Source organism: Filicampus tigris, chromosome 10, assembly GCF_054856515.1.
Source record: "Filicampus tigris isolate MCC_2025a chromosome 10, RoL_Ftig_1.0, whole genome shotgun sequence".
NCBI classification, from domain to species: domain Eukaryota; kingdom Metazoa; phylum Chordata; class Actinopteri; order Syngnathiformes; family Syngnathidae; genus Filicampus; species Filicampus tigris.
Genome location: NC_141226.1, coordinates 11,902,565 through 11,926,786, shown reverse-complemented (window position 1 = coordinate 11,926,786; position 24,222 = coordinate 11,902,565). Strand labels below are relative to the sequence as shown.

Sequence of the window (24,222 nt, the reverse complement as noted above, 5' to 3'; positions counted from 1 at the left end):
TGGTTAACCATGTTGGGAGAGACAATTCCCATATTCTCAGTTGCCTTTTCGTAATTTTACAACAACGTGCCAAACCATATGCTGCACAATGTGCTGGAATCCTTTGTTTTCGATTTTCTGACCATCATCATTCATGTGTAACGGATGCCATCTTGAGCTGTGTGATTGTGTAAAACCTCACTCCTCTGAGCTACCACTAAAGAGAAAAATGGCCGCTTAGCTTTGAGCCCGGGTTTAGCTCAACATTCAGCGCTCGCCGCTTCTAAGCTAGTGATGTGGTGACAGCGTGGGTTTGAACCACATGTGTGTGAACGGCGCAGGAAACCTTTACTAGGGATGTCCAATCACACTTTTTTTTTTTTTGCGCACGAGTCTGTATCACTACATTTTCAGGATCTGCCGATACTGATCCCAATCTGATCCCATGGCAATGTATTAAAGAGAGGTCAAGTCAAAAATGTTCTTTACAATATGTTCTGTGCAGCTCCACTAGTCTAACCGCAATATTCTGATTAATATTGCGTTTGTGGAATATGAATTAAGCAGCAACACCCACCCGTTTTTATCAGTTTTAGGGGGCATTTGGTCACTTGCTGTCGACTGAAAATGAACAGTTGCTCAGGGGTCTGGTAATGACGAATCACGGCTCACCTGTTTTCTGTTTTCCTGTTTGGCCATGTGACATTCGCAAGCTGATGCCATTGCACTGTCTCTGTTAAGTATTTCGATACTGCAGACATTATCATTGTTACATGACAGTAGTTTCACGTTAGCTTCCCACGACAAATACCAGAACGTTCCCCCACTGACATTGTTTACTTCTGGTGTTTCTGTCTGTGCTACGATATTTTGTAGTAAGCATATATGTGAACTTATATAGCGCTAAATCTCCACCATATGGTACGCAAAGCGCATTACATTTTTTTTCTATGGACCTCTGTGTACCTCCGGATTATTTCAATGCTTTTCAGCCCTTAAAAATAAACAAATAAAAAAAAAAAAAATACAATTTTAAAAATGTAATATTTTCCCTTCCCCTATTCCAATCAGCTGAAAATGATGTGATCGGGCCCGATTTCCTCGGTATACCCCTATCCTTTACACATGGAATGTGCTAATGTCTTTGCCCCTCCTAGCTTAGTGTCACCTCCTAGCTTAGTGTCACTGTTGAGCCACAGCTCAAAAGGGGCGTGTCATACCTGCCTATATTCATATCTATGATTATGCCAAACCAACTTCTGCATTCCGCAGTACAGGACAAAACACTTCCTTCTGGTTCAAGTCACTGGCAGACTCTTACAACAGGAGACTCATGGGCAAAACTCATGAAGTAATATTCTACATATATGACTTTTGTTTTACTGAAATGTAACTGTTGTTTAATTGTTGAAATGAGGGGCCGATGGCTGCTGGTATGTTTCAGGTTATTGTCCATCTGCACTGTGAAGTGCTGTCCAATATGGGCTGAATATGAGCAGTTTATTAATATTACCTGAAATGTGTCATTTGTCATCTTCCAAAGCGCTTTTCCTATACAGGGTCGCGGGGAGGTGCTGGAGCCTATCCCAGCCGTCAACGGGCGAAGGCAGACTACACCCCGAACTGGTCGCAAGCCAGTCGCAGGGCAATATTGCCTGAAATGCTTCAGAATTCATCCTGATGTTTTTGTCAGAAGTCACTTCAATAAAAGTAAGGGAACCGGTTCCATTGGCAGACATACATGCCCACGCCATGGCACTACCACCATGCTTCACTGATGAAGCGGTACAGTAAATTCCTTTTGAAGTAAAAGTAAAAATGTTTACTTTGAACCCCAATGGCCCTTGGCAAGTCTTGGTTTTTATTTTAAGCCTGACTCAACTCAGACTTTTTTGACGGTTGTGTTCTTGCCTCGTGGAAATAAACCACTGCTCACATACCACCTAACTCCCCTTCTACCGCGGTGCAATGCCAAGTATGGCTTTGATCTCTTTGATAACTGGGGGTGAAATTAGCTGGTTGCGATGAAGCCACCAAATTCCACTTGTCAATTTGTGTAACATATACATGTGTGGTGCATGCAGCAGGCACGTTGCCACATAAAAACACCACCACCCTTACATTGTCAACTTTGCTAAGCATTCGGATATGTGCCCCTTATGACCAGGTGATAACAGCTGTGAAGAAGATGTGAAGAAAAAGCAAGCCCCCATAAGACAGTAAAATCTTGGATTTTATTGTCACTCGAGGGGGCAGCACTTCTTCACTAAAATGGCAAATTACACTTCTCCATTCGTGGGTTATACCATCAGAAGCTAACGCTGGTGGCACTGCTAGCTAACGGCAATCTAAGAAGAAAAAGTGAGTCCCCAGACACACAGTAAAACCGATTGTATTTTCCCATACAGAGGCAGCACACTGGATGAAAAATGTGATGTGGGGGCGGGGTTATGCGCGCCACTGCCTATGTCACAATCTGGCGATATTCAAAACGGCTCTTTCAGAGACACGTTTTCAGAAATACGCAACTCACAAAAGACATATTTTAGTTTAATTTCACAATTGAGTAGGCAGGCACTTCAGAGCCCCAACTACTTACACTCAAGCCATCAAAAAGAATATTTCCCATAAGTCCCCTTCAGATTAATAGCTTCTTCTCTGCCCGTGTCAATCCAAACAAAGCATTATATTTTTGTACTGGATCTAGTTAGTTAGTGCAAGTGGTCATAATGTTGTGGCCTGTTTGGGGGAACCAATAAAAGGTTCTTCTTCTGCTCCAATAGTATAGTAGTTGAGAGTATACCGGTGTATGCTGTCTAAAATAACTTGCAATCTGATACAAAGGCGGTAACGCCATCCCTCTGTAGGTCTGGACAAGTTTTGGCGTGAGGAGCCTTTCAGCGCGGGACCTCCAGTGGGATGAGTGGGCCTCTTCAAAGTGACACATGTCGCTGCCAAGTTTGAGTCATTGTCAGAACACAACTGGGTGGTTGCGGGGACCCAAGCCAAATGTAACTCTATATATACTGTACCAGGGCTTCCCTAACTGAAGGGTGAGGGGGCCAAAATGAGTAGATTCCCAATTTGAATTGGGTTGCAAATTTTTGGCAACACTTATCCGCTCAATGTAGTTCTGTTCAGATTGGCCAGTTTTGGGGTTCTGTTTTGTCTCCTACAAATGAGCCACTGCACATTTGCTGAACTACAAAAACTTGACTAGTTGTGTGATTTCACATTTTGTATGGTAGAGAGGCATGCCGACTTCCCACAAGGAATGCGGAAAACAAATACAGTGTGGCTTTGCCTCTGGAAAGCGAACATCATGGCTAGAATTATGCTTCCAATGGCCTTCAAACAGTCGTACCTGGGCTCATCCGATGGAGCCAAGGCAAACTACTGCACTTTCTTAAAAAGAAAAGATTACATTTGTATTAATTGGTCTGGCTATAATACTTTCATGTGTGTTTTTTTTCTCATGTAAAGTCTCTCCCCTCTGCCTTGCTCATGTCTGGAGTCAGTGGTTGTCACTGTGTAATTTGCAGACATGTTTGTACAGATGAGCATGGGGGCAATGACGTGTTTGTTGACTCAGTGCACAGGTGTTACAGTGCTGTTGCTTTTTTAATTTTTTATTTTTTTTATTAAACTAAACATAAAGCACACTTGTTGACATTTTTGTGTTCCTCTGCATACTCACTCTCCACTAGTTTAAACTTAGCAAGACTCTCCGACGATATGTTCCCAAGGCGATCCTGTGGCTTTTGGGGGAGTTTTTGACCATAAAAGGAGAAGAGGAGTTCAGCCGAGCTTTCCTGTGGGAGGGTTCCCATTTCCAGCACTATGCATCTGATTCCCTTCTCTTCTCTCATCTGTTTCAAAGGCCTCTCCGTCTTCTTGCACAGATAACACAATAGATGGTGTGAAGTTGAGAAATATTTATCAAGTATCATTCTTACTTTGAAGGGTTTGTCAAACTTGTGTGGGTGTGTTCGTGTGCTGGCAGCCTCCTGAGCGACCAAATAAGGCACTGAGCTCATGATGTGAGTTTATGTTTGAGAAAGTGAGCTTGTGCCACTGATATTTATGACTTCATGCTTGGTTTGGAGGAGGTCCTCAGGCAATATTGTCGTCACGAATGCCTGAAAACCAAACTCAACACGGATGTTCATGCACGCCGTTGCAGAGAGAGTCGAGCTTTTGCAGTTTTTCCACATGCAATGGAACTGTGGACTACTTTTTTGTCTTCTAGTTGGCGATTTATGCAGTGCTGCTGACTATTTTTTAATATCATTTATATTGTACACACAGTATAATACAGCACTGTATTGTTTAGACGTCATTGATTCATGTTCAGCTGTCAATCCATATTTAGACTATTTATTCATACATGTAGTTTTCTTGCCACCTGCAATGCTGCTGTCTATCCTTTGCAGGTGTTCATTCACATCTGCACATAAAGCATGCTACAGTCTTTCATTTATATACTTTTATTCATATCAAGTTCTCAATCCATGATTGTATTTTGAGTCTTTATGACCTGTAATACATTTATGATATATTTAAAGATTTTTGCTTCATACAGTGCTGCTGACTATTCTTGCTGCTGTTTGCATTCACAACTGCATATATGTAATGCTATAGTATTCCATTTATACTTTGGATATTATTCATGTAGAGATGTCAATCTATGCTAATAATAGAGTGTAGACAATTTATTGATGTATATATATATATATATATATATATATATATATATATATATATATATATATATATTTTTTTTTTTTATTCATACAATGCATCAGACTATTCTTGCTGCTTTTCACATTCACATCAGAACATATCACATGCTGTATTTTATTTATACATTGTTATCAATGTAAATTTCTCAATTTATCGATACATACATAGCTTTTTCCGCCATACAATGTATCTGACTATTCTTTCTCCTGTTCATTCATTTTTACATGAATCATGTTTCTGCGTTACAGACATCGCATGTGAAAAGTGAAACTTAAAAACGTTTCCAAAATTGGAGGTAAGTGGTTTTCACAGGACAGTGACGATATACAGCATGCTATTGTATTCAAGTTATGCATGTTTAGTTGTCAATCAATTAGGGCTGAAAAGTATATCACGATACAAGTGTTTCATATTGGTCGATATCTATATGTATTGAATTTTTTTTCAACTATTGAAAATAATGACCCATAGAAAAATACATTTAGGTTATTTTATTTTAACATAATAGTTAACCTTTAGGGCGGCATGGTGGTCGACTGGTTAGCACGTCCGCCTCACAGTTCAGAGGTCGTGGGTTCGATCTCGGCCCCGGCCTCCCTGTGTGGAGTTTGCATGTTTTCCCTGTGCCTGTGTGGGTTTTCTCCGGGAACTCCGGTTTCCTCCCACATTCCAAAAACATGCATGGTAGGTTGATTGGACACTCTAAATTGCCCCTAGGTGTGATTGTGAGTGCGGATGTTTGTCTCTGTGTGCCCTGCGATTGGCTGGCAACCAATTCAGGGTGTCCCCCGCCTACTGCCCGAAGACAGCTAGGATAGGCTCCAGCACGCCCCGCTACCCTTATGAGGATAAGCAGTATCGATAATGGATGGATGGACTTAACCTTTAATAAGAGGTCAATGTAACTATGAAAGAGTGAAATAAACTGGTCGATATAAAGATTGAATAAACTCCATTTTAAAGATAATGTGCTTAGAAGGGCTGTGAAATGTTTGAAAAACCGTCACAATCTTAGTATTTCATATCAGTCAATATTGATAATTATTGATTTTGTTTTAAAACCATTCTTTAAATAACAGTTAACTGTTTTTTGTGCATCGCTATGTAGTGTAATGTGCAGTTTGTCCTCCATCAGTGCGTTGTAAATGATTATTTGCATTAGGTCTACCCCAAAGCAGTTGTTGACACATATATTAGCCTTCATTCAATGTACATCCAATGTAAGTGAACGAATACTCTCTAGCAGTGCATACATCATCGTTGACCAACCGTCTTAGGACTACTTTATCTTTTTAGACTCATTATTGCCGTAGTCCATTCATATTTTATTTGCTTGATTTTACCTTGAGTGCGATGCCGTGTCTGATAAGGCTAACTACTGCTAGCATGTCAAAGACAAGAACTCTTCTACTTGTACACCATGGCTCCATCCACGGGTTTTCAATAGGGTTATCATGCATTAATATAATTTAATTGTAAGAGTTGTACTGAGTCGAGTGGTCATTTATTTGAGCAAAGTTACGGCGCAAGCGTAGTGCACGGCTGCCGGGCCCGCAAACGTAGCGCACGCCCGCCGGGCCCGCGAGCATGCTCCGTTGAGTTAACAGCTTCTTCCTCGTTGGTTTAAAGGCCGCTTCTTCTTTGGTTTAAATGCTTCTTCGTCATGTTTGGAGGCAGAAGCACGCTGCCTACATCACGCACCATGCTGCGATCGGGTTTGTTTTTCTTTTTTCTATCGAACATTTTATCGAAGGCATTTTCTATTGGTATCGATCACGTGTCAATCGCAACACATATCGATATCGAATTATCGGCCTAGCCCTACGATCAATGCTTATATGTAGATTTAAAATAAATACATACATCCAGTTTTTGGCAACAGTACTGCTGACTATTTGTGTTACTTTTTACATTCACATCTGTGCATATATAGTATAGTATATACTATATACTATATACTTATACTATATACATGCTTAGTCCAGCCCTTTTTGAAAATTTGTCAGCCATGCAATCCATGTTTATGTAGAATTTAACACAGTCCTCATGGTTTCAGTCCGGATACAGCCCCAGAAATCCGAAGAACAAGCAATGTTTCCTGCTGGCTGAACTGAGGCCTGGCGTGATGTTTGAAATCCAATGTTTTGTGTGACGTAGGTGGAGAAATTGTTCAAATTGAATCTCGTAGGCGACGACATGGCGAATGCAAGTTGATATTGAGATATATCGCTTATATGGTCACTGGCCACCTTTCTTGTGAGCTTTATTTTTAGCTCAATGGCAGCTGGCACATACAAGCCGAAAGCCATCACACATGAACGCTAATGTTACACACACACAACATACACATGCACACACAGGGACTAACTTCCTGCTTGCAATAAATATTGGTCACTGTTTCTGTTCTCCCCTATTGAGCGAGAATATATGAGAAGCAGGACAATTGCCAACAGCTCACAAGAAAACATTTTGCAAAGTCCTTTTTGACAAATAAACTCCTCCCTCAATGCCGCTGTCTTCCCATCATGAAAAACAAGAAAGGGCAATAGTTAATTACAAAAAAAAATGGGTCATAACAGTAATTACTTATTAGTTAATTGTTGAGCTCATTAAGTAGCTGCTGTGTGTGCCATCCACCTGTGGCCAATAAACACCACCCTCAAATAGGTGCCACATTTTTCCCTATCGGGGGAAAAAATGCTTCAGTTCCCAGAGAATATTGTTCACAAACAATCACGAAAGAGTTAGTGGTTGAGCCCATCAAGTGTGTGCTGGTTTAGTCATCCATTTAGGATCGATAAATGACTCCCTCAAACACACTGAAAACATCTCATCACGGAATATAAAATAAACCCTGCAAAGTCAAAAGTCCTTTACAGTTACAGGAAACTGATCTAAAAAAAAGTGCAGGGCTGTAACAATTAGCTTCATTGCATTTATGTTTGATCTGAAATGAGATGGGAGCTTATTTTCGCTGGCACGGATTGTTTTTTTCCACCCGGAATGAAAACTATGTCTTTTCTAACCAACTCTGGTATTAACATCAATCTCAACATTCCCAAGCCAGAACACATGCGCCAATAGAGGGGGAGGGGGTGAAGGGAACAGTGGTCCAAATAAGGACATGTGCTGCCAAAACATCTCCACCACATTGCTCCTCCAGAAGCATTTGAAAAGTTTATATTAGGGAGGGAGGGAGTGTTGCAGAATATGTAGTACACTAGGGCAAGGGAGGAGGCAAAGAAGGAGGGAAGAGGGGTGGACATGTCGGGGCTGTCACCGGAGGACCGAGATTGTCTCCGCTTTAAATCACACACAGCTCTAGTGGACCTTCACTCTGTGCATCCTCCTCTTCCTCCTCCGAAGAGCTCTTCTCTCCTCCTCTCTTGTCACTCCTCTCTCTCTTCTTGCTCCTCAGCGCCGTCTGTTTTTCCCCCCTTTGACTGACGCGCGAAAGCCCAACAGACCCGTCACCATGGAGGCTATCAAGAAGAAGATGCAGATGCTGAAGTTGGACAAGGAGAACGCCCTAGACCGGGCGGAGCAGGCCGAGACGGACCAGAAGTCAGCGGAGGAGAAATGCAAGCTGGTGGGTTTGACTTCATGGTCAACGTATTCATTGTAGCATATTCATTGCAATGTCGTGACAGACAACATTAGAAGTAATGTTAGCAAAATCTGAGTGATTGATGACAATCGGGAAAAAAATGGGTAGTAACTGTAAATATGGCAGTTTATAGACACGATTGTTCATACTCAGATGTTCAGCCCGTTAAGTAGTTGTCTGATTTATAATTCACAAATGAAACGCCTGACACACTTTTTGATGTCTCCCTTTTCACATAAAAAAGTACTGTAACACTGTAACTGTAATAAATTCAGTTCACAGATGCTGTAGGTCACACTCAGACATTAAAACCGTCAAGTAATTTTCAGATGTGGTATCCACTTGCAAGAAATAAATGCCTACTTTTTCACATCATTAAGAGAGGTATTACCTGCAAGCACATCGATTCATACAAGCTATTGTTCAATGTTCATACAAGCAGTTGTCAGGTGCACAATCCACTATAAATTCTTCAAATAGATACCTCACTTGACGCCTCCCTTTTTGTAACTACAATTACTTCAGTTCATAGAAGCTGTTGTTCACACTCAAACATTAAAACCATCAAGTAGTTTTCTGGAGTGTTATCCATCTGTGAGAAATAAATACCCCCCTGAAATAGATGCCTCCCTCTTTGCAACAGTATGAAAAAAAATGGTATTAACTGTAATCGCTTTAGACTATGTGGTTCACACTAGGACATTAGGGCCATCAAGTAGTTGCCTGTAGTCTCGTTACGTCAAACAAATGAATTCCTCCCTTTTACAATTAAGAAAAACAGGTACTCACTGCAATTACTTCAGCTCATAGATGTTACCGTTCACATGGACATAGACCATCAAGTAGTTGCCCGTAGTCACATTAATTTCCGACGAATAAACACCTCCCTCAAATAATATTTACTGTAATTAGTCCAGAATCAAGAACTGACTCCATCAAATAGCTGCCGGGTGCCTCTTCCAGTTAAGATTGAAAAAAAAAAAAAAAATACAGGGAAAAAAGTCCTGAAAAAAAACACCTCCCTTAACCCTGCAATAACTTCAATTATTCAGTTCATAAACACTTGTTCACACACAGGTATTAAGCATATAAAGTAGTTGTTGAGTGTCTCATCATCTTAAGACATATCAATGTCTCCCAAATAAAAAATGAATGCCTCCTTTATATACAGCCCCCCCCCTTTTCCCATCAGAAAAAAGGCTAGTAACTTTAATTATGTTAGTTTATAGAGACAACTGTTCAAACACAGACATAGCATGGAGCGCCCATGCCGATGAGTCCATCAAGTAGTTGCACAGGGCTTCACCCACTTAAATAAGGGCCTCCCTCAAATAGATCCTTCCCTGTTGCACTTGTGGCCAGAACTGCAGAACCCAGTGAGGCACGTAAACGGCCTCTCAGATTAATTACAGTGTGGAGACTTATCACATTTTGTGAACGATAAGTGTGGCGATTAAAGCTCCTAGTAGAATGATGTGTGTGCGCCTCCCTTCAACGAAAGGCCACTCGATAGGAGCAAAGTGGAGCATGGAGATGTAAGATTATCCCAGAGGTGGCTAAAAAAAGACAATTACTGCTCTGTGGGAGACGGTGTCAACACGGTGGTGTGCCAGGAATGACAGAGAGTCACAAACAAAGCCAGGAGCGTCTATTAAATCAAGTGGAAGCCCCCCTAAACTCCTTAAGGGAGCACTCAGTTGCCCGCCGAGCTCGTCTTCCACATAGGAAAGAGTCAGCATGAAATCCTAGACGATGGAGTGTTTGTTTGCGATTTCTTAGCTATTCTTGGCCAACCTCGAGTGTGCGGCAGTTGACAAAATACGCCATCAGTGTCCACCAGCTGCAGTTTAGCCACGTTCCACATAGAGGGACTACTCCAATGGAGCCAGACCCCACCAAAGTCCTGTCATCAAGCCACTGGATGTTCTGCCATGTTGGCAGTGTCAAGCCGCAACAACTCTCTAAACCAGAATAGCACATTGAAAGGGGTGCAGACCTCCACCAAGGCCAAGACGATTGGCCATTCCAGCTCTGGAGGTGCAGCTCCATCTGGTGGGTCAGTGCCCTGCTCGGCCCCTGATGTAAGTGGGATGAGCATTTTTTATTACCGTTTTGCCTAAAACAGTGGCCACCCCTCTAAAATAATAAAATGCCTCCCCCAATTAAAATAGACACCTCCCTTTACCTTTTCTAATCTTGACAATAACTGTAAGTACAGTACTTCAGTTCATAAATGCTATTGTTCGCACACAGCGCAATAAGTTAATGGTTGAGCACATCAAGTAGTTATCGGATGCCTCATCCACTAAAAAAACATACAAACACCTCCCTCTAGTAGATGGCTCCTTTTTCTAATCAGGAAAAAAAGTGGGGACTATAATTCCCTCAGTTTATAGATACTATGTTGGACATTATAGAGTCCATTGCAAGTAGCAAGTAATAAACGCTCCCTAAAATAGACACCTCTTTTCCTATCAGGAAAAAAACGGTCGGTAGCAACTAAAATAAATGCCGTCCTTAAACAGACACTTCCCTTCACCTTTTATCCTAATAATGTTAAAACAATTTACTTCAGTTCATAGATTGCTATTGTTCATACACATGCATTAAGTAGTTAATTGCCGAGTCCAGTTGCCTGGTGCTTCATCCTCCAAAGACAAATAAATACCTCCCTCAAACAGATGCCTCCATTTTCACATCAGGAAATAAAAGGGAAATGAATTACAGTAATTAAGAGTTTTCTGCTCAGCCCAGGATGCCTCATCCATTCAAGATGAAAAAAAAACCCCACCTCCCTCAAATTGACAGATTCTTCTTCCCGATGAGGAAAAAAAAGTAAATGTAATTACTTACGAGTCAACTGCTTAGCCCATCATTGTAGTCACTGGATGCCTCATCCACTTAAGGCACATACATGTATAGTTACTTAAGCATTAACTGCTAAGCAAATCATATATCCACTTAAGATATATAAATAGATGCCCTATTAACTCAACACTACAGACATACAGTAACTACCCACAAGTGATTAAATGCCCCCAAGCATTATTATATTGTATAATTTAAGCTTCTGACATCTTCCAAAGCAATTTCATTCAAATATATAAACACCTCTCCTCATCTACAGTTGATTATATAAATGCTACACTATTAAAAAATGTTCACTTCTGCCTATCTCAAACCCCACAAAAATCATAAATTGTAATATCGAGCTATTATTGTTTTACATAATTTATTTTAAAAATTGCTTCACCCCAAATAGACACAATTCCCCGCAAGCCATTACAGTACAGTATTATGTTATAAGATTTCAACTTCTGACATAGTACTTCCCCCAAAAAAGTCATTTTATTCCAAAAAGTCTAATAATATGAATGCCTCCCCATCTACAGTTGATGATATAAGTGCTAAACTATTACCAGTCATTGAAGAATTTCCACTTCTGACATTGACAATGCATTAAAAAAATATTAATTGTAATATAAACGGTAACGGTGTTTAATGTTATATATTTAAAAAAATAATAATAAAACTCCTCTATCTGCAATTGATCAAACACAGTATTATGCCTTTTGTGTAACAGCACAATGCAACGACAGCGCATTTGGTAGCAAGCAACCCTGCTTCTTTTTTTTACCTCTTCCTCCATTATGACGTGATGACAGGCGATTCGCTCTGGTTTCTTTCGCGACTTAGCGATCCACAGTAACACCTGACTGCTTTTTCAGCTGGAGGATGACCTGCTGGCTCTGCAGAAGAAGCTGAAGGGGACAGAAGATGAGCTGGACAAATACTCAGAGGCCCTAAAGGACGCTCAAGAGAAACTGGAGCTGTCGGAGAAAAAGGCCACGGACGTGAGTTGGCCTGATGTGATGCCACCCGAGGCTCATTTTTCACATGAGGGAACACAAAGTTGCGGTTGGCTGACAACATATCGAAGGCCTTGGAGTAGAAGTATCGGATGTGAACGCAGATGCTTGATTTGAAACAGAGCTTCTTGTTAATCTGATTGGATTATTGGTTCTTTTTAAAATTCTAATTTTTACAGTCACATATATACAATATGTACGTCGCGTGAATGCTCAAGGAATCATGACACTTCATAGTTTATATATATGAAACAAAGGCAATTTTTAAAAGAGCTTACATGGAAAAACGTGCAAGCACACTAAATAGTAATAATATGAATACAAAAGAATAAGCACTTACAATACTGTGGACATAAAAAGTCCACGCTCCCCTGCTCAAATGCTTGGGTTTTGTGGCATAAATAATCTATAATATATAATGTAAATGTATATGAACAATAGGATCACGATTTGATCCAATTCCGATTCAGAGGCCCACAATTCGATTCAATTCCGATCAGGCCTATGATTCGATTCGATCCCGATTCCGATGCATCACTACATTGGCTTAATGGTACATTTTATAGTCCATGCAAAACACTGGTACCTTTTTAAAAACAAAAAACTCAAGAAAGAACAATGATTTAGATTTCACACTTTGACTTCGCTGTGCTCGTATGAGGTTTTGCTTGTTCCCCAGCACAGACATCTGACGTACAAACACACTTAATCACTTGCGCATGCTTTTAGTTTTTTATTTAAACCTTACATATCGATTAATACCTATGAATGGATTCAGACTCTTTTTAATATGCCAAACGATGCATCGAAAAAACAATTATTGTTCCCACCCCTAATTAACAATATAAAACTATGTCAGAATAAATCACAGATTAAATCACATTCACACGGAAGACAGCGCACACCTTGCCACCATGGCAAGTGCGTCTAATTACCCCCGAATAACGTACAGATGTTCTCATAAGCTTTTGTTCACTTTTTTTTTCCTTCTCGCATAAGCCTGAAAGTTGTGCACAAACACTGGCTGCTATTTTGAACTCTTCATAATTCCCTTGACTAAAGGCCCTATTCGATCTGAGGAAAAAACAGCCACAGAACATGATGCTGCTGCCACCATGCTTCACTGCAGGTATGGTGTTCTTTTGGTGATAAGCAGTGTTGTGTTTGCTCCAAACATTCGTTTTGGAATTTAACCTCAGTTTCATTGCACCCAAACAAAATTTCGAAACACATCTGGAAAATGTGTTATGGTGTTTATTGGCCAATTCCAAAATGTACGTTTGCTGCAAACACAACAGTGCTTGCCACCAAAAGAACACCATAGGGAATGATGGTGGTGGAATGCATTAGGGCCGTTTTTCTTCAGCTGGAGCTGCGCCTTGGACAAGGTAGGGAGAGTTGTGAACCAGTGTTCATTTTGACAACTTATTTTGTTTTAGTTATAGTCTTTTGACTAAAATTAATTAAAGTTTTAAACTAGTCACCAGATTGGATTTTATTAGTCCAATTTTAGTCGACGAAAATAAAGAGCAATTTTAGTCGACTAAACTCATAATTATAAGTAGAAAACAAGTCAATGTTTTCCTTCAGCATAGATTTCAACTTTTATACAGAAAAGTACAACACACCAATTTGTAACTGTACTTTAACACGCAAGACACATTTAACACAACTGTGTCATTATTAAACTTTGTTTCAATGAAAAATGTTGAAATGACTATATTATGCCATCTTAAAACTTAACAGTTAATTTTCAACTACTCTGATTGGCTGACAACCAGTTCAGGGTGTACCCCACCTACTGCCAGAAGCAGCACGCCTGCGACCCTCGTGATGATAAAGCGGCTCAGATAATGGATGGATCGATAGTTTTCAACTAAATAACTGTTTAAAAACAATGCTGGTAACAACCACAGAAAGCAAACAACAATTACTTACTTTGGTTCATTTTAAGGGAAGAACGTTGTGCTAATGTGACTCTTTGCGCTAATGAGGCACTTTGCTCTGGTACATTTTCTCCTATTGAGGTCATATATGTCACTGAATACGGCAAAACCTTGGGAAGCTAGCATTGTCAACAGATCCAATGCTAATGGTGTCAAACTGCTGTAATTTGTCATAGCGTAACATGCCCGCAATTCTTTTCAGTTCTCCACAATTTAATGCCACAGCAACATAAGCAACGGCAGCAAATTTGCCAAAGAGAACATTTCGGGATGTGTATTAAAAATCTAATTTGTCATGTTCTTTTCACGCATGACCGTTGCTCTGCCAAAATGTTTTACCCCTGTAAAACTTCCTACTGTAGGCCGATTTGACAAACTAACCCTAACCTCAACCTTAACCCACCTCACTATCGGCGTTATTGGTAGGAAGTCTCGATGGGTAGGAAGGAATTTCAGGATACGAGGCAGAAACGATGACGTAAGGGTGCCCAGGTCGCGGATGGAGCACGGACCGTCAAAATAGGGTAAAGTGCCCATCTCTATATAATAATTGATTTAAAAAATCAAAGGAAGAATAGAACAACTGACTCTGTCTCTTTCTGTAGAGCGGGTCGTCCAGTGACCGAAGGGTCGCTGATTTGAAGATTATTGCTCACACATTAAATAGATTTCAATTTGTTTGAAAAAAGGAAAATAGAAAACAATTACACTAAAATAAAATAATTCAGGATACAGTATTGGCTTGAATACACACTTAGATATACAATCATGCACAAACAAAAAAACAATTAAAAACAGTGACTATATACTATTATATGTATATATAATCATGCACAAACAAAAAAACAATTAAAAACAGTGACTATGTACTATTATATGTATATATAGCCTCAAATACACACTAAATAGTGAACATTTATTGTGGTTCGGGTGAAAATTTAGTCCAATCTCACTTTTAGTTATATATACAGTATTGGTTTTTTTTCTTAGGCATCAGCCTAACTGCTCCAGGTGGCTTCACAATGCTTACCACTTCCTACTTATACTTACTTAATAGTGTAGTAGTTTCAGCATATTGCCTTGGAAAAAACTTGATAAGATTACACCACAACAAAATGAAACAAAATTCATCCATCCATCCATTATCGATACCGCTTATCCTCACAAGGGTCACGGGGCGTGCTGAAGCCTATCCCAGCTGTCTTCGGCAGTAGGCGGGGGACACCCTGAATTGGTTGCCAGCCAATCACAGGGCACACAGAGACAAACATCCACACTCACAATCACACCTAGGGGGAATTTAGAGAGTCCAATCAACTTACCATGCATGTTTTTGGAATGTGGGAGGAAACTGGAGTACGCAGAGAAAACCCACGCAGGCACGGGGAGAACATGCAAACTCCACACAGGGAGGCCGGGGTCGGGATCGAACCCACGACCTCTGAACTGTGAGGCGGACTTGCTAACCAGTCGACCACCGTGCCGCCGAAAAAAAATCCTTTTTTGTTATTTTGATCAAGCCTCCCCAGCCCCCCAAAAGGCAAATTAGTAAAGCACAAATCGTGTTCTTGTGCTTCATACCTCAAACAAACAACAATAAGAAGGATTTTCTGTCTTTTTATTTGTGAGTACGGGGCAGCGTAAGCGCTCCTGTTGAGAGTACTTGGCACTTTTTGTCTCAAGTGCAGACAAAAAGTGGGCCAGCCTGCAGTTGAACAGGAATGCCAGGAATGCGGGCTAAAGCAAACACACTGCACAGTCCAATGAAATCAACAGTTGAGCCTTATTTGGAGCAGACATTACTTCTGCTGCTCCACTCTAACACAATTCATCATAGTCAATAACATTGAATTCAAGGTTGAGATGTTCCCTTTTATTGAGTTGAACTTGCTGATGAAATAATTACAAAACATGATGTTCATAAATCCTGGTAAAATTGATGTATTTTAGGGGTCCCTGACAACATGCCCCAAAATTCACTCAGGACCAACCCCCCGACTGCCCTTGTAAAGTGAGGAAAAAAGTAGCCCCTGACATCAATTGTCAGGCCAATTGTTGTTTTAACTTGCGAGTGCAAACTTCAGATACTACATGCTAACGGACTAGCATGCTAATACGATGCTAACATATAGCAGCAATGTTACCCTTTGAGCAATGGATATCAGAACACAAATGGTGCAGCAACACATGTAAGCAGATCATATAACATTACTCTATATTCTTTATCTTTTATGAATATTTGGAAGAGGTGGCTAGGGAGAGGGAAGTCTTGGCTTCTCTGCTTAAGGGTTAGGGTTAGGGTAATGTAAATGTATTGCACATGAAAGTCGAACAATGCACTGAAATAAAAGTTTAAATTAATTGTACTTAAAAGTTAAACACAACTGAATTGCACTTGGGCAGTGATTCACGAAACTAGGGGTAGGCTGTGTACCACTAGTGGTTCCAGCATCGCATTGACAATTATTGTCCTAAATAGATGCTTAATTCTGAAGCTTTTTTGCCTTCGATGGCCAATACAGGCAGCGCACAGCCTCAAAGTTGCCGACCATTTCAAGAACTCACCATGAAAAATGGGCGTGAGGGCTTATTTCCTCATTCGCTCTGTGGAGGAGGATGACAAATAAATGTGGGAATAAAGCAAAAATGAGGAAGGAAAAGGAGTGCGGGTGAGTGGGTGAAGGGCTGAGGGTTTAATGCGTTGCCGCCTTATGGCAGCGGGCCCAAATCATTTGACATTCCACAAAGCTGTGGAGGGTTATTAACCAGACACCCCACTTGAATGAGGATTACAAACCTTCTCAGACAGCCGTCACTCCAACGAGACAATAACGTCACTCCTTTCCCGTGTAATGAATCAGCTACTGAATCATATCAGACGCCCCTTCCCAAAACACACCCCTTTAATCAGAACACAAAAATGCATTCGCCATATAAGTCCACACTTGCCAAACTATTGCACACTCACTCACACAAAAGGCGGACTTTGCTCACCTTTGCCTTTGCGCATGCTCACACCGACACAAAAAAGAAAACTTCCTCCCCTTTTGCGCCCTGTGACGTCACCCAGACCCAAACTCTTCTCAGGATTGGAGGAATTGGCCATAAATTTCCGTGCATAGCCTCCCTCCTCCCTCCCTCCTTGCACATCTCCACACTTCCCGCAACGTCCCTTATTTCCTGCTCGGGGAGGAGCAGAAAAAGCAGAAAGAAAAAAAGTTTTCCGCAAGAAAAAAGAAGTTTTTGTGGAAGGCATATCGGCTGAAAAAAGTCGACTTTTTGGGGCGCTTGGAGGCTCGTTCTTGCTGGTTTCTCTGCATTGTTTGTCGGGGAATTCGAGGAGAATAATGGAAACTGTGAAGAAGAAAATTCAAGCCCTGCAGCAGCAAGTTGATGAGGCGGATGAACGCGCAATGGCCGTCCAAAGGGAGCTGGACACAGAGAGGGAGCTGCGCGAAAAAGTGAGCTTTTCGCCCTAGAAATGAATCTTTTTATTGTATCATTTTTACTGTTCACGAAGCCTCACCCTAGAAAGACCACTATATTCCAAAAAGGATGATGCTTTTATCTCGAAGTGTTTTTTTTGTGTGTGTAGCCCCACCCTATAATTTGTTTAAACACTTTATTTTTAATTGTAAATGAGTTCTGGTGTGAAAGATGAAACAACAGCCTCGGACCGTTTCCTGACTCGTTTGGGGTGTGTTATCTAACTGAAAGCTGCACTCTCTTCAGTTCGAATGTATTAATCAATGGAAGAAAAAAAAACAGATGGAACAGCACTGTGGGCACTTAGACGTGTGTGCAATGTAACGTCATGAGAGAAAAGGTCGTTTGGAAATTCCTCTGGTGCTGTTAAGTTAAATTAGGGTGAATTCCATTGATTACATTTTTGTAACTTTTTTAAACAACTGATACATGTTTATTTTTTTGTATTTTTAATGTTCTATATGTTTTATAAAAACGCATTTTTATCATTATAATTATGTTGTTAACTTATAATGTGATTATTATACTATAAATGGTATGCGTCTGTTGTTGCAGGAATTGTTAAAACACATTTGTTTAAATTTTAAAATTCAATTCCATGTGTATTTTCTATTCATCTATCTAATCAGTCTTATCTACCTATGACCTATTCACTATCTATCAGAGGTGCAATAAATAATCAACAGCTAATCGATTATCAAATTAATTATTTTGACAACCCATGAATCATTTAGATGCCGTTATAATTTAATATTGCACAAATGCTTGGAATTTCAGATTTCTCAACATTAAATATCTGATTTCTGTTGTGCTCCTTGAAAATGGACTGGAATTTATAGCATGTTGAATCAAAATAAAATATTTGCTTTTACTTTGGAAAACAATGTCAATGGGATAGAAATGTAAACGATTCATCATTTCATCAACAAATTATTTCAAATTATTTTCTCATACTTATAATAAAATTTCAAACATTTTATTTTCTCATTTCTACTTTTAACTCAATTAACAATTTAATCTTTTATAATGGTATTGTATTATACATATAATATTTAAAGGGACGATGTTTAGAATATTTTGATTTTTCAATGATCATTCATTTTAAAAACCCACTATTCATTTCAACAATATGCAAATAATATGCTCTATTACATCAACATAATTATTTTTATATAATCGTAGGTGAAGTAATCTCTACTTATATTACATAGGGCGCGCCTCCCCTTAATGAGGCTGCTATGTTTCGCTGCCATCTTTGTGCTACGAATTCTCGAAGGAGACAAACTTTGCGAACGTAGTCCCTAAGCATCATGACTACTGCACATGTAAAAATGCAATTCATTTACTGCATGACTTGAGGGAATACTGGAAGTCATTTGTGATTACATTTTTCTTGCACCACTGCTGAAGAAACTATTGGTAGGCTTGCGACGTATGGTTGTAATCTATTTGTTGATCACTAGATGGCACTGAATTCTACACATTGTCCTTTTAAGAAAATGTATACTCTTTATTTTTCGAAATAGAAATCTTATTTGTTCATTAATGAGTTTCTCTGTTCTATTTGTATAGTTCATTTGTTTAAAACAATGTTTTCTTTAATACCATTTAATATTTTGGAAAAATCTACATTGAATATTGTGATTGTTTAATTTTAGATTTAAAACACTTCAAATGTTGCATGGTCAAATATCCAACATGGTACCTGAAAAATACCCTCCCATTCAATGTAACAGGAAGTGGCCATCAGACTGTGTTATCAGCGCCACAGGAAACAGACTGCGACAATGCACCATCCCTAACATCCAGGGTAGGGTGAGGAAAAATAGTAAGTGAGCGAGGGAGGGCTGGTGGGAACAGGCATAGAGACGCCAGCTGTGCCTCGAGGGTTACATCACCAGCAGTCCCGTTTGTAGGCCATCTGTAGTAGGTCAAGCTGTAGAAATGCCAAATAATGTCACTAATTTCCATAAAACAAACAATCGCCTGAGGAAGAAGGGGGGGGGGGGGGGGGGAGTTCTGGGTAGTGCTGGTGGTCCCCGCAATGTCCTTCGGACAAAGCCATGTTTCCTGTTTCAACTCTGACTCTCTCTCACTCCGTTTGCCGCTATAGGCGGAAGGCGATGTGGCGTCCCTCAACCGCAGGATCCAGCTGGTGGAGGAGGAACTGGACCGGGCCCAGGAGAGGTTGGCCACGGCCCTACAGAAGCTGGAGGAGGCAGAGAAGGCGGCGGACGAGAGCGAAAGGTGATGCCTGGAGTGGGACTACTTTACCCATAATGCCAAAACACTACCAAAAAATTGTGGTGCGGTTTTGTGTATTATCATTTCCGTCTCTTTTCTATAAAAAAAACTTTGCAGCACACCTTAAGCTTGTTTCCTCTTAGCATACGGCTCACAAGATTAGCTTAGTAAGCTTTTTTATAACATTTTGCATTTGCAGCACATCATAAAAGCATTTCCTGTTAGCATTTGGTTAACAAGTTTATTTCTGTTAGCTTTTTGCATTCTTAACACACCATGAGCTGACATTAATGCTAACAATGATTAGTGTTCTGTGTAGACAATGATACATGATTGCTCCACAGTGCTGTATGTGTTCCTGTTTATGAAACAGAGAACTAGACGTCTTGTTCCACCAGTTTGTTGCATTTATTATTATTGTTTAATGTTATTTTAAAAAATGCTAAGTTTAAAATATAAAGGTCTAATTGATGCCTGCCGCCATTTGCAGTTCAATAGTAATGGTAATGTTGTAAGAATATTCCGTTAATTTGCTTTATGTTGGTCACCGTCGCCCATTGCAGGGGCATGAAGGTGGTGGAGAACAGAGCCATGAAGGATGAGGAGAAGATGGAGATCCAGGAGCTGCAGCTCAAGGAAGCCAAACACATCGCAGAGGAGGCCGACCGCAAATATGAGGAGGTACGACAAGCAGATTTGCATGCTTTGTTCATGTAGGTGTGTGTATGCTATAATTCGTGTGTGTGTCAATAGGTGGAGAAAATATGCTATAATTCGTGTGTGTGTCAATAGGTGGCCCGTAAAATGGTGATCCTGGAGAGTGACCTAGAGAGAGCAGAGGAGAGGGCAGAGGTTGCAGAAGTGTAAGTGATTTTGATAATTTTGGTACTGTTAGGGTTGCAACAATGAATCACTTAACTCATTCATTGCCAGACATTTTCAGACCCTCTTTTACCCAAACGTTTCAAAAAATTTGAAAAAAAATATGAATAAGATCCTGAGATTGAATGGCTGGACTTTGAAAAGACATGTGAATTCGTCAATGGCAGTAAATGAGTTAATGGGCAACTAGTCAATTATCAACTTAATCGACAACTATTTTGCTAATTGCTTAATCAATTAGAACCACTGTTTAATTTAAAATTCCAAATCCTCTAATTTACTTTTTCATAAATTTAACATTGCCTTTGGAATACTTTACTTAAAAAAAATATATTTAAAAAAGAAAAAAAGATTGCCACCGCTGATTTTAAAGCAGACTCGGTGTAAGGCATCAGAACGAGTAACATTGTTGTCTCCACCCCCACAGGAAGTGTAGTGACCTGGAGGAAGAACTGAAGAATGTCACCAACAATCTGAAGTCTCTTGAGGCTCAGTCTGACAAGGCAAGATTTTTTTTTTTCATTACAACCACAAAGCACAAAGGCTTGGATCATTTTCTAGATGTGTCTCATTTGCAAATCAGAAAAGCGTGCACATAGAGGAATTTGTTTTGGATTTTTAACATTTGAGTCACAATGGAAGTAACCCCCTGTATCTGCAAGTAAAATGGTAGCTAACGTATGGAATAACAGGCTAACAGGATTTTAACTTTAGTCATAGCTTCTTCATTTTTGCGCAAAAGAAAGAGTCCTAATGTCATTCACTAAGAACCGTGAATCAGCCCCCAAGCTAACATAAAGACAGACAAGTTAATGTAATTTTGACTTCATTTAAAGGAATTCATTTTCTGGTCTGATACGTGATGGAAATATTCCCCCAGCACAGAGCTCAATTGGTAGCATACTTATGCTATTCTCCACGAATTAGGAAGTAGCTCACAAGCTAACATGGACAGAGCAATTTGTGTCTTTTTGAATAATATAGGAACTCTACACTCTATTCTTCCCAATCTTGAAGAGCCTGTATAATGCTATTTTAAGCTTTCCACAGTGATCGTCATATTATTTTGCCCCTCATTAAGATTTGCACTATTGAGTTAACAGCCCTGTTTCATATGGATTCATTCAATGCAATCTGCTACCTCGTTCTTGGCAGACTGCATACTGCTGTTGGCAAAAGCAGCCCCAGACCGATCAAAACGAAATTCGGTGGACATATCTATCATAACAGCGTGCATATAAGAGTTTCAGGGATCCCTGGCCGGAATTGAACAGGAAGTCAGCTATTTTGATTTGGGGCAAATTCTGAGGCTCACACTTTGTTGCAGGAATTTGCCCAATTGAGCTCCAATTTGAAATAGGTATCCAAGATAAACGGGGAAGGCTAAGTTGCGAAGCATTTTGCCCATGTCATCAGATGTGGACAAAACATGGCGTAATTTCGAGGTGCATTTTGTTTGATGTGTGTATTCTTCTTTGCAGTACTCAGAGAAAGAAGACAAATACGAGGAGGAGATCAAGGTCCTGAGTGACAGACTGAAGGAGGTCAGTGAACGGCGGAATTCTTCTTTCACTAAGAAGTCCATTCTGTCTGTCTTACGTGGTCCTTTCGCTTTTTTTTTTTTTTTTTTTTTTTTAAAGGCGGAAACCCGTGCAGAATTTGCAGAAAGGACAGTGGCCAAGCTGGAAAAGTCCATAGATGACTTGGAAGGTTTGTCTTATTCAAACGTTTCTTTACGTGGCAGTTTTCCCTCATCTTTTTTCCCACCTCTTAACCTAACTTGTATTTTTCCCTCTTCCTGCTTTTTATTCCCCTCTGGTCCTGCTTTCCTATCCGCCTGCTTTCTGACCTTCAGATGAACTGTACAATCAGAAGCTGAGTTACAAGGCTATTAGCGAGGAGCTGGACCATGCCCTCAATGATATGAACACCTTGTAAAAAAGAAAAAAAAGCCTTCAGGGCACAGCTGCTGATCTGTTTTCACTTTTGCTCTTTTTGTCTCCTGGCCTGGTGGCAGCAATGGTGGGGAAGTGCCTTTTCTCTCTTTATAGCTCTCTTTTTTCCTCTTAAAGCTCAATAAAGCCGTCTTTCATTTTACCCTGTCTCCTGTATTTCTGCTTTTCGCAACACAGTCATATTTGTATGTTGAACTTTTTTCTTTATGACTGTGATCTTGTCATTACATTGAATATCTGACCCCCTCATTTTCCCCCATTGCAGATAATCTATCTCATGCAAAAGAAGAAAACATAGGAATGCACCATGTTCTGGACCAAACACTGCAGGAGCTCAGTAGCTTGTAAAAACGCCGCAGAGAAGAAGCAGTTCCGACAAAGTTTTGTAAAAGAGAAAACATTCCATCCATTGCATCCCTTTAAGCCCAACAATTTCCACAACGAGAGTAACCCATTTAGTCCTTTTTATATATTTATGGTTATTTGTTTTCCTCCCCGTCCCCACTTTTTATAATGGTTTTGGGTCCATATGATATCAAATTTTGGTGCTGGACAATTTTGTTGAATAAAACCTGACATGGGTGACAATCATGTTCTTGTTGTTGTTGTTGTTGTGCAGATTTTTTTTTCAATAATAATAAGTGGTATTGATGTTGAAGTTGTCTTACAATGCACAATTGCTCTTTTTTGTGTGTGTGTGTGGGGGGGTGGGTCCTAATTCCCCCTGCTGAGATTATGACTAGTACATTAAATTGAAAAATAATAATAATTCAGTGCCCTGCGATTGGCTGGCAACCAATTCAGGGTGTTCCCCGCCTACTGCCCGAAGACTGCTGGGATTGGCTCCAGCACTCCCCACGACCCTTGTGAGGATAAGCGGTCTAGATAATGGATGGATGAATAATAATTCAGTTACTCTCTTAAATTTCTTCTCCTTACTTTGTCAAAATAGACTTTTTGTAAATCATGACAACCTAAAAAATATATGTAAAGAGAGAGAGGTGAAGTCGACTGCTATTGAGATTTTGATTAATTGATTGATATCTTGAGGATTTATGAGGCAGAACCTATGCCAGGTAACATTAACAATGATGCAACAGATTCAGATAAAGATGCTTCCTTCCCATCCTTCGCCTTATTTAGGAGAATAGTTTGACGGTGAATCTAAGAATGAGTCATGGCAAATGCGTTGTGATTTATGCCAGCCAATAAACCAAAAGCTTCTGCCATTAGAAAAATTCTCTGTTGAATCTGGAAACAAAACAATGTTTAAGATTTATTCATTTAAAGAGGGGAACACATAATTGACATTTCAGAGGCTGTTACTTAATTGAATAAACGAATCGACTCTTTTTATGTACAAAGTGTGAGTACTGTACTTTTGCCACCTGTGTGTGGCATTGAGTTGAGTTGGTTTAAAGTAAAACACCCTCGTTCAATGGTCCATAAACTGCAGTTCTCCTCCAAGCCGTACAGATGTCGCTGTTGTTTATCTTGGATACCATCGACGT

The 24,222-nt window shown here is 40.0% G+C and overlaps 1 protein-coding gene across 3 annotated transcripts; it reads left to right on the top strand.

Moving 5' to 3' along the window:
* The first annotated feature begins 7,987 nt into the window (after positions 1–7,987).
* LOC147140830 (tropomyosin alpha-4 chain-like) lies at positions 7,988–23,302 on the top strand. 3 transcript variants are annotated; one of them, XM_086042637.1, is made up of 9 exons: positions 7,988–8,311; positions 12,058–12,183; positions 19,744–19,877; positions 20,438–20,555; positions 20,667–20,737; positions 21,184–21,259; positions 22,238–22,300; positions 22,397–22,466; positions 22,977–23,302. In XM_086042637.1, the coding sequence occupies exons 1-9, from the start codon at positions 8,198–8,200 to the stop codon at positions 23,057–23,059; spliced, it is 855 nt and encodes a 284-aa protein (XP_085898763.1). In that variant the 5' UTR covers positions 7,988–8,197; the 3' UTR covers positions 23,060–23,302. The 3 variants fall into 3 exon arrangements, with proteins under 3 accessions (XP_085898763.1, XP_085898766.1, XP_085898764.1); XM_086042640.1 differs by lacking the exon at positions 22,977–23,302 and adding an exon at positions 22,612–22,887 and having other exon boundaries at positions 8,046–8,311; XM_086042638.1 differs by lacking the exons at positions 7,988–8,311; positions 12,058–12,183 and adding an exon at positions 17,281–17,605.
* Positions 23,303–24,222: the final 920 nt, after the last annotated feature.